The sequence below is a fragment of the Megalops cyprinoides genome, chromosome 3 (assembly GCF_013368585.1).
Source record: "Megalops cyprinoides isolate fMegCyp1 chromosome 3, fMegCyp1.pri, whole genome shotgun sequence".
Lineage (NCBI taxonomy): Eukaryota > Metazoa > Chordata > Actinopteri > Elopiformes > Megalopidae > Megalops > Megalops cyprinoides.
The window spans coordinates 11,485,937-11,497,310 of record NC_050585.1 but is presented as its reverse complement, the minus strand read 5'-3'; the positions used below and the strand labels follow the sequence as shown (position 1 = coordinate 11,497,310).

The window sequence follows — 11,374 nt, the reverse complement described above, 5'->3', positions numbered from 1 at the left end:
CACTCCATAAACTGTCCACATGAAAACCTACAGTTAAAGCATGCCTAATAAACTCTTCCAAAAGAACCACAAAACAAGCGCACCAAAGTCATTTGCTTCAAAATGTGAATATTAGGAGAAGAGGGCTCCAATTGCCCAAAATCTCAACTGAATGTTGAAAATGAGTAAGTGCAAAAAGTGCACCATACACAAAAAAATGTTATTGCTACACCAAGGTATTAATATTATAATTACTATCAAGGTACAAAGGGTCTGAAAAGAAAAACCACACACACTTTAAGGGGTATGTAGCAATTTCACTGTCTTTTCAACCTTAATTTTCTTTTGTTTCTGAAGCAGGGTGTAGTTACCAAGCAATTTAATAGGAGGCACTTTTGAAAAACAATGTAAAATTAATTTCTTGCGCATGCAGCACCTCTGATGAGAATCACCATTTCTGCAGATGCACCTGAGCCCAACAAAACACAAGTTGTATTCCACCACATTACACAGGAACTTCATGTTTTAGTGTGAGCATCTCGTGTTAAAACCAAAGAAAAATCTGGAACTAAAATATTCAAATTTAGACTTATGGCATTTACCTGAAGGACTAAAAGCAAGAGGAGATCCAACATGACAAGCATGCTATAAGTGTTTCACTGCCCTCTCCACAAATGCCCTTTTAAGCACAAGGAAATTCTACAAACCAAGGTTTAAACTTTCAGACTGTTTAAGTCAATAGAGAATCAATGAGTCTGGCCAATTATTAGATTCCAACACAACCTGTTTTCCCACTGTCATCTGTTTACAAGTCTTGCTTTCAAAGTAACCTGTAACTAATGCTCACAAAAAGTGTGGGGGAAAGGACAAAATCTTCAAGAATTTACAGGATTCATATTCTAACTACAGAAGCACTACTTATTTGGTACTATGTGTGTTGCTGGATGGATATGAACAATTTATATATTATCAGGTTTATGTTTGTGCTATGTACAGGTCTTTACAATTCTTCCTGAAAGTTGAAGCAGTTCATAGACTTCAAAAAAATTGCGTAATCATCTTTATGTTGGCACTTGTTAGGCTTTTTTTGTCATCGTCGGTAATGGCTGTTATGTTCTATTGCAGCCTATTCTGCCAGCCTGTGTCTGCCAACGTTCAAAAAGGACAAGTCCAGCAATAGGTGGGTAGAGTGCAGGAAAACAGTGCCATGTTTCTCAATTGGAGACCTGTGGATGACAGAGAAATACAGGATATTAGCCATTATGTGGCACAATAGATATATCATTTTGAATTTTAACTGTGTGCCATTACCCTTTTTCTGATCAATACCAAACTATAACACCACGATGCTTAGCATCTGGGCCTATGCATTTTAGTAAGAGTACTGTGAGAGCACCTCTTGATTTTATTAAATCCATTAGATGTAATGTCTTCTTGTTTATACAGAGGCCCAGGCACAAATTCATTGCAGAAAGTACCACAGTTTGCCTTGGAATGGTAGTTTATTGTTTGATGTTTATTTGGGTCAGGATTCTGTCTGAGCCAAAGCATTTACTGATTATTTTGCAGGCTGCACAGATGTTTACAATGTAATAAGGTGACAAGAGGTATGCTTTCTTTATTACACTGTGATTGCAGTACTACATTGTAACCCTTTTAGAACTGCTCCTCTCGAAAATCACACAACCTAGCCTGTAAAAGGAAGATAAAAGACCAGATCCTTTACCCTGAAAAAAAGTGTAGCTACATGCTGCTGGATGTCACTCAAAGGCAGTCTCTTGGCTTTTTCTTACACAACGGGCGACTTTCCTTTTGAATTCTCCATGCCGGTCTTCCCTCCACTCTTTCTGCAAGACATAATACAGATGTTACTATGTACAGATAATAAAACGACTAAACAGAATCATTTTGTGAAGCCTACAATGAGAGCTAGTGTACTGTAGCCCGTATTCGGCTTATATTCAAAGACTCTGCTTATACTAAAGCACAGGAGTATCCCTATTGCTTGCAGAAATAAATGCTCAGTCAAAAAGTTTTGTGTGACAGTTCTGAGAAACAGCTATGTGATGCACTTTGTAGATTTCTTCATAAATTTGCAGTAATGTTACTCTTATTTTAAAAAGATCAATAAGGACTGTCCGTGTAGAAAAATCCACCTACAGTACTACATGTAAAAACTACATAAAGTCTAGTAAAACTTCCTGATCATATAATTGCTACATTAGAGCACAGTGTATAAACTAGACTTACTGCAGCATCCACATTAGCAGGCGAGTCTCCGTTGGGATCTGCTAACATGGAAATGACACTAATCATAATGGTCTCGACTGTGTGAATGGGCAGCCAGCGTTCCTCTGGTTTTTCATAACCGTATTTATCCTCTCCTGGTTCGTGCAGAATCGAAATGCATACATCACCATTCTTGTCAACTGCAAAGCAGACCAAAGACAACAAATTATATTAATAATTCAGTTACAGCCAACAGACAAACCCCACCATCATATTGAAAAGCACAAATAAAGCACCTAAATGAGCACTTACCATTTGGATGCCAGATATCAGTGATAAACTTCATTTTGGGGGGCCTGAGTGGGTAATCTCTGGGGAATGTGAGATGTGCTTTAAACACACCACCTTCACTGTGAACAGAATTAAAATACGGCATATGTTTGGCAAAATCTGGCAAAGTGTTCCCTGACAAAATATGATTAAAATATTCATTAAAAATGCTGGTAATCTTTGAAATTCCCACACTTTCAAACCTCAAGAGAGAGAAAGTTGTCTGTATACTGAAAGGATTCTCATCCTCAGTGAATTCCCTAAAATGTGTAATCTGATCCCTTGTATTACAATTCCTTGGTAGAACTTTTAAAATGAATGATTTACTGAAAAGTATCAAACTGTCAAAATGTAATAAATGTCTGCCCAATTACTTTATCATGACAAAACAGAATATAATACTTACTAAAGTGTGTCTGGAGGGCCAATTATTAGTACTTCCCATCTGTAAAGGTCATTGTCATCTATCAACCCCGCTGAGAAACCTTCTACTGGATTTTTATTCAATTCTGAAAGAAAACAAATACCCATTTCAGAGGTGACACACAAAACCACTACTAGGTGAATTCAAGAAAACAGCTAATAGGAGAGCCAGGGTACGTGAGGGTACCCTGACGTCAAAGTGAGCTGTGTCCTATCATTCTTTACACACAAGATACGTCACAGTAATGTAATAGTACTGTAATCTAACTTAACATTGATTAATGCATAGTTAGCTAGTTAGCAGTCAATGTCTTGGTAAGCCATTTTAGTTAGCTTGCTAGCCAAATATATAAAAAACATCATCTCTTTTTACCAGAACTGGTAAAGGCATGGGTCTTCCTCTCAATGAGATCACCAATGTTTTGGTAATTGCCACCTTGATGGTATATACAGGACTGACCGCAAACAGGAATTTCAAGATGTGCATTTTGAGACGCAGCACCTTCCTCACGCAACTGCAGCAACAATCCAGTCTATGTAGGTCTATGTATGTAGAGTGAGTGCGTAGCAAGCTTAATGACACACAACATATTTGCTCAGATTATTTTCTCAACAACGGATAAATATGCCAAAATTTTGAGATATCCAAATTAGGTCATTTCATAAAGAAAAGCCCATTTGTATATTTATCAATTTCAAGACATCTGTTTGACACATGGACTGATGAAACAAATTTAAATCCGATTATCTTTTGGAAATGTGTGTTTACTACCTCAGTCACTGTCAACTGGCCTTAAACAGTGCAACCTAATTTTTCCTCTTAGGGTAAAGAGGGAATGACTCAAAGCAGTAACTGTCAAGGGGTCCTGCTAGTTATTCATAGTAGGGCTGGGCGATATCTACACCATATCTCGGTATTTTTAGGCTGAATGGCGATACACGATATATATCGCAGTACTTTCTACGAAGTGGGATAAATGTTCAGTTGTAAGTCAAAGCCACACGTGAGATGTCACAAGAACTTTTATTAAAAGAGACTGTGATCAAAATAAAATGCAAAGACAGGGTTTCCCTCCCTGTTTGAAACTATACAGCTGCAAAACATGTAAATGAACAATTATATCGGCAGTGTGGACAGGCGCTGTGTCTCCCTCCATGTTGCAGGAGAACTTGTGTGAGCGAGCGGGGCCAGGTTTGTGTGCAGACGCAGAGGGAGAGTGGGGGCGGGGTTGCGCGGAGAATGTGACCGTCTGCTTTTGCTCTCATTCAGGTTGTATGGGGGCGAAGTTCACTCTGATTGGGCGAAATCGGAGCGAATCCGGCGAAGCAAGCGGAATTCAGATGGCAAATCCCCAACTTTATGCAAATAAGAACCACATGAGAACCAATCAGTTCAGCGTGTGATGTGTTTGGTATGTGACATTCTCTAGAGAGGTGGAACAGTATAGTTTAACGCAGTATAATTTAATTGCCTTAAGTGAATCTATGTTTTAAAGTGGGAGTTAGGCTATAGCGGGTAACAGCAAAAGCACATGCGTCAATTTTATTCACGGTGCTGTTGTACAACATACCAATGTGCACAACATAATTTAATTGGCTTAATAAAATCATTGTATTCAGAACATGAACGGCAAAAAAAGGAGGTAATGAAATTGGTGGAGAGCATACACAATGCAATGTCTATGCCATTTCATCACAGTTGACTGGTTGACTTCACAAGCTAGCTGAATTGCTTGCTACAATAGCTAGCTAGCTGGCTTGCTGGCTACAATAGCTTTCTAGCTAGCTAGCTTGCCAGGCAGCTACATCACCGCACCACAACCACACTTGCTACTAACAGGATAGCCAAACCTGCACATAGCACATAGACACAAACACTAACTTGAACAGAGAAGCCTTACTAAACACAAGGTCAAAGGTTGGGTACAATGAGATAATCTAACAAATCATTTTCTCGAGGAGAGGGGAAGGGGGAGTCAGTGGCAAATTCAGCCAGCAGTGATTGTGGGAAGAGAAATGTTCCTATTTTGACCTGCAAGACAAGTTTTTCGATTGCAACAATAACCACCAGTCAGTTCTCAATTTAATATTTTCAAGAGGCGTGATGAGCCAGGGAGGATCTCTGGATAATTGCCACAGGCTCTGGGGCCATATCCAAAGCAAACAGAATTACTCAGCTGTTAGTGTTTATGTGTATGTGTGCAAGTGTGTATGGGGGGTTCTCTTTTCCAAAGCCTTATCAGCCTCACCAAAACACTGCATTTAAACCACTTAGATAGCACAACTGGTCCAAGTTGTACCAGTTGAGACACGCCTTCAGTAGTAAATGGAAAATTAAGTAAGCAGGCAAATAGTTGTCCATTCAATAGACTTGTATCACCTTCTCTGGGTTGCAAACCAAAAGGGTAGGAGGCAGAGTTGATTTCATACTTGCAGTTACTTCTCAATGTGGTCATAACATTGACAATTTGGATCATGCAATTTACAATTCATTCCATTTCCAAAAGCCAATTCCATCTGGGAGTTCAAAACAATTATGTCACAGAAGTGGTCCTACACGTTTAGGCAGGTCCTTATGGTGCCACTCCAAGCCTGGTCACTTCCAAAACACCCTCACAGCTGTCAGATCAATAGCCATTTGCTTAGTGTAAACTGGGCTTATATGCACTGAATATTCTGATTGCATTATGCGCTGCAATCAGAAGAGACAAGCACTCAAAACATCACCATAAAGAGATGCATATTCCTTACATTCCAGGTAAGGCCAGGTTCACACTACATGATTTTGGCCCCGATTTTCCACTCGCTGACAGTTTTTGGAGATCACAGAGAAAAGCACCAGATCAAAGGCAAATCGGTGTTTGCTCGGGGCTTGCAAATCGGCTCTTGATCACCATGTGTGAATTGTTCAAAGACGCCATCCGAGAGACTCGCCGATGCCTCGCAGATGCCCGAAAGACATCAAGCAGGCTAAATATCTGGACCTGTCGGGGAGTCCAAATCAGGTAGCGTGAAAAGTGTTGTGACCCGGTTGTAACTGGCAGTGAGTGCGGCAATGAGCTACAGCCAATGAGAGCGCAAGACATGGGGTGAAGGGAAACCCGGGGGAGAAGTTGTACAACATCAACAAGCATGGCTACAACAAAAGTTCCGCGGTCTGCTTGGACACAAGAAATGGAGGAAAATTTGGTTGAACTTTGGCAGGAGCACCAGTGCCTTTTTGAAGTTAATAATAAATTTCTGCAGTACTGTGAATATGGATTCACGATTTAAGACTGTGACTCTTATAATTTAATTACATAAACAATATCAATAATAGCAGTACCCCGTAAAAATACAAATTTTGTGGGATGAGATTTTGGCCATATTGCTTACAGAGCATATTATCTTTGTCTACAGTAGCCATTTTTGGAAGTAAAAGATCTCTGTCTCGCGCATGGCATCGCGTCACTCCCCGTGTCACTCGCGTGTATTTTCGTGACAAAACGTAGTTTGGAGACCAGACAGACTCGTCGGGGATTCCTCCTGGTGAAAGATCTTGTAATGTGTGACCCCCCTGTCGCTGATCAGTCATGTAGTGTGCAAACCACAACGACTTCAAGATACCCGATTACAAGGCAGCAAGTCATGTAGTGTGAACCTGGCCTAAGGAAATGGGTATGTTGTAGTATTTGAAGAGTATCTGAAAACAAACCCTGAATTCATGAAGCATACATCTGATCATGACAGAGTTTAGTTCATTCCATGACATTCACAGAGCAGACTGATCACCCGGGCAGAGAAAATGACATTTGATATGTATTCCCCCAGGACACCTGCCACACTGTAACACTGAATGGGGTCCAAAACATTCGGTGACCCCAAACACTTGTTTTGCTTTAAACTGCAAGTAACTACACTGATACCTTTTTAAAATCGCATTCAATTTTTTAACATTTAACCCAGAAAACATCATCTTGTTCGATACAATTCCTTTCAGAAATGTGGAGAGAAATTCTGAGACACCCCTAGGAATAAAATACAGTGGTTAACTTGAATGTGAGAACATGAACTCCCTAGTACATTTGGAGTTCATTTAGCAGTCCATAGTAAAGCTGTAATCCCCTCTGCATTTAATGTGGACATCCAATGAAGCCATTCTAAGCATTCTAAACCTGCAATGAGGTACTCTGTGTGGAAAATTCCAAGACCAACATGAAAAATGAGCTCTCCTGCATCAAGTCACTGGAGATTAGAGCTCAGCTTAGGCTCCAACCATTAGGTTACCAGAATAACCTTGTCTTCTGTGTGAAAGAGTACCACTGGACTTCAACAAAGTGCAATACACAACTATGGGTCATACATCCTATGAAGGACATTGAGCAACAAAATCAGTCATAATCTTATGTTTTCAGTTGAAGACATCCACCTAGCTGTAAACCAAAGACCAACACACAGTATAACACTTTGCGAAGAAGGGGACAAGAAGGGGACATCAACATATCCTTTACCACCAACCAAAATCTTAGGCTGAAAAGAGGGCACAACACAGAGAAAAGTGCACAGGTTCTCAGGAACTGAACTACGTCCCACAGCACCACACTCATGAGACATGCAAATTACGACCAAAACTATAACCAGACTTGAAGGGAAGGAGAACCTCCCTAAACAGGATGCTCGTAAAAAGCACATAAGGCTATGGCTCACACCAAGGTATGTCAGATCAGATAAGTCCCATAAAATGCCGCAGACTTAAACCAAGCTCATTCAACCAGTACTGTCCCAGGCAGAGACTCGGCAGCATAAACCCCTACACTGTAGCCCCAGGTAGGGGGCTCAGCGTACTCAAAGGAAGGGGTGTACTTGACACACAAGATACATGAGTACACCTTCCTCACAAAATGGCGCACAGCACTTTGCAGTGGCTCCAATACTGTGCCATAACCCCAGTGCCAGCAGCTGCAAGTCTCCTGCAAACATGTGAAACGGCATCTCCTCTGCATGTCAACAGGGGCCACCGCTGTTGGCAGCAGCAAACACTCCCCATGATCCGTGTGCCATAGCATATGTGGCCACTCTGGTGCCACTGGGAACATGTCTGCATTATGTGTCCTTCACAGGACAGGTGGGATGAGGCCAAATGTGGAAAAACTCATACGAGTGGATGGTACACAAGACATGCGCCAGCCCATCTGTCCCTAGAGGGGCCCTGCTCTTTTTGATGGAGAAGTAGAGCAGGCAGTGTGTTGGCTGACAGTGTTTCAGTTAGTACCGGCGAAGACATTTCAAGAGCTCTGGCTGATAGAGTGGAAGGACCACTGAGGTGTTAGAAAAGAGAGCCCCCAATATGACAGAATGTGTTCTTCAGAGGGTGTTAGCCTATCAGGTGTCACTGCTTTTTTATGAATATGGTCCATGGGAGGGGGTGCTGATGTGCTGCACACAGTACATATGGTCTAAGGGAGGAACATGGCCTTCTACATAGTCTTTAAAACAAAACAGTACCTCAAGGGTTGCTAAAGCAAACACCTTACTCAGGATGCCAGTGGATTCATTGTAGAATGCTTAGTAGACACTTTACCTAATACAGATCTCACCCAATATGCACAAAAGCAAAAGAGGAAGATGTCTGTGTGCAGTGTCGCAAATGTCCACACAAATACATATTAGTGTGTGTTACAGGAAAAAATGAAAACCCATGTTGCTGAAGCAGCAATATTGAGCATCATTATATATCCCAGTGGCTGTCTTTTTATAATAGGGAACAGTCTCTTTCCAAACAGTGCAGAGACCCATTTCTGTACTTAACAGTTTGAACTGTGTTGTGTGTTGCACCATTAGCAACACTATGAGCATCTGTTTGGCCTGCCAAATAATAATTATCTATACCTACTGTATGACTTCTCTTGTCTACAGAGAATACATCAACCATTTCCAAGACATTGCCGAAAAAATATCTTGACCACAAGATACACAAGGACAGACATTTTCAGTTTTGGACAAAGGCAGCTTGTCTCGTTTACTATTTTGATCACAATTACAAAAGTGCATATCAGAAATGCAGTCATGCCATCCTGCCAGGGTCAAGAATGGAATGTACACATTTGCCGTATTACCACACAAGACTTGTTATACTGCCCTGACATACCAGACTTCAACAAAGACAGCAGGTGTACCTACACAGGGTTACTGCCTTCCTCAGTGGATTCTCTGTGATCAGGGTCAGACTCTTTCTTCGTTTAACTTTAACAGGATTTCATCGCAAAACTGGCACTAACCCATGCCAATTAATCAAAGCCAAAGTGTAACTTGGTGCTTGATATGACAAATGAAAAGAAGTGAATATTTCTTGTGGTTGTCAGTTATTGAGAACCCTCAATCTTTGAGGAAAAATTACATGGCAGAAAGGCATTTGTGACACTTCATGGTCCGTATCACTTAGGCAAGTGATCTGGACCATCAGAACTGTGGTCCAGACCATCTGGCGAGTTGCCCATGGTGCAAACCACTAACAATACAAGTAATCTAATACAGTCTCCGAGTGGTCCAGGAGGCTTGCATTTGCTCCTCCACTGTACTTTGCCTTACTCAGCACACTGTGCACTCTCTCTAACATTGCGAAATCTCAAGTTTTACATAATCATAGTGTTTTCCTCAGTACATATGAAATATATTCCATACGCAAAATTTAATATTAATGTTAAGTGAAAGTTTAAATCATTTGGCATTCCTCTTCCATAAATGCTAGTTTTAAAACAACTATAGTGTATCCCAACACATATTACAGTCTCATACACCCTCCTTAAAAGAATGTCTGAGTTCTCAGGTGCTTAGCTAGCTACTCGTGAGAAGTTTAAAATTCAAGAAGGCTGTTTTTCCAATAACAAAGCATTTTACCTTATTATTATTGCCTTATACTATTCTAAACACTCCTCTTGACTAAGTATCATATTGCATGATGCGAATGAGGCCAAACTAACTCGTCTTTTTGAACATTATATACCGTTTATTCTTACAGCAACTCGTTCTGAAACAGGGAGTGCGCTGTGGCAGCGCTGCATACATAGCACATGGAATGGTGCGCATGCGCCATAAAGCCGGGCCGAGCCGTTTCAACCTGAAACAGCTAGCTCGGCTGTCACTCAGCGGATCCAACCAGTGTAGGACAAAGAAGCGAGGTGACGAAAATAAGTCATTACGAGAAAATGTCATGCTTTAGTTTATAATGCATATCACATCCTGACAACACAAACAACGTGGACACGGATGGGTCCAAACTGCACTCTCCCTTCCGAGAGAATTACTCAATGCTAGCTAGTCACCTATAAACAAAGGGGCAAAATCGTTAGCTAGTTAGCTAACGATAGCTAGCTAGTGTTACAGTGCAAGCCTACACGCTATTAATTTTCAACGGGAAAATGTCCACAATAACAAAATAATATTAATAGCTAAATAACTATCTAGAATGGACAGCTCCATAATTACTCGTAGCTAGCTAACTACAAAGGTACTCGTACCTAGCTAGCTTGCTACTCGTTGAGAAATAAAGCAAACCAAACCCGGGACAAAGTGTCATGGGTAGCTAGCTAGGGCCAAATATTAGCTAGCTATCGAGCTACCACATTTGGCAACTAGCTAACTAACCAAGAGCGGCTTGCCAGAAGTAGAATTATTTCAACCATGGCAAGCTCAAACAGAACAGGCCAGATTCTCTGTCAAAACGCCCTGGAGTGGAACACAAATGGAAGTTTAAAAGTAACGGAATAGATAGTCAAACGTCAACTAGACAGTCAAACGCGCCTTTGCTTGTAGTAGACGAGTTAGCCAGCTAGCTAAACATCTGTCGGGTGGGTTTATTAGACAACAGACATATAAACTATTTATAAAACCAAAGAAGCGGGTCGAAAGTGGGTCAAAGAATGGGTGAGATAACAGTTAGCCAACAAGCTAGCATAAAAACAGCGCTAGCTAACCTACTGCATTTCACCCTTAGCTCCTGATAGCCAGCTAACGTTTGCCAGCTAGCGTTCAGTCTTTAAATTTACCTGCCAGCTGTCTCCTCAGTAACAACGCTGACTGTGGCTCCGTCATGGTTCTGCACTTTTGGATTTAACACAACAAACCTGATGGTAAACCAGCCGGCGTATCGTATCAGTACAAATGATAGCTTTCAATAAAAGCTAGCTAGCCAACAACAGCCTGCCTGTCTTTTCCAGCTAGAGTTTCGCTCAGCATTCTGGCCCATGACGCGCCTGCGCATAAATACCCGCGGCGGCCAGACCGACGGCTTGTGTATTGGATCAATGCTGCGTAGCATTTGCGCAGATCCGCGTATTTTATATGTATTGATATCTGAATTGGACTCCATGGTGTAAGCATTACGGTATCTCTGATCAAAGACATTCTCTTCCACACATCAGGTGGGAGCTATAGA

At 41.2% G+C, this 11,374-nt stretch overlaps 1 protein-coding gene across 1 annotated transcript; it reads right to left on the bottom strand.

The window, feature by feature from the left end:
- Positions 1-238: 238 nt before the first annotated feature.
- On the bottom strand, positions 239-11,031 carry ube2g1a (ubiquitin-conjugating enzyme E2G 1a (UBC7 homolog, yeast)). The gene is made up of 6 exons (XM_036524247.1): positions 10,986-11,031; positions 2,945-3,047; positions 2,521-2,618; positions 2,230-2,408; positions 1,706-1,826; positions 239-1,205 (listed from the first exon to the last, which is right to left on the bottom strand). Exons 1-5 carry the CDS (start codon positions 11,029-11,031, stop codon positions 1,740-1,742), a joined length of 513 nt encoding a protein of 170 aa, XP_036380140.1. The 3' UTR covers positions 239-1,205; positions 1,706-1,739.
- Positions 11,032-11,374: the final 343 nt, after the last annotated feature.

What these genes read in the sequence shown, in the direction of transcription:
- ube2g1a (XM_036524247.1), bottom strand. Translation starts at nt 11,031, where the DNA reads ATGACGGAGCCACAGTCAGCGTTGTTACTGAGGAGACAGCTGGCAG. An exon ending in ACTGAGGAGACAGCTGGCAG is followed by an intron (nt 3,048 to 10,985) that starts GTAAATTTAAAG and finishes GTTTTCTTTCAG; the next exon opens with AATTGAATAAAAATCCAGTA. An exon ending in GGCCCTCCAGACACACTTTA is followed by an intron (nt 2,619 to 2,944) that starts GTAAGTATTATA and finishes TTCTGTTCACAG; the next exon opens with TGAAGGTGGTGTGTTTAAAG.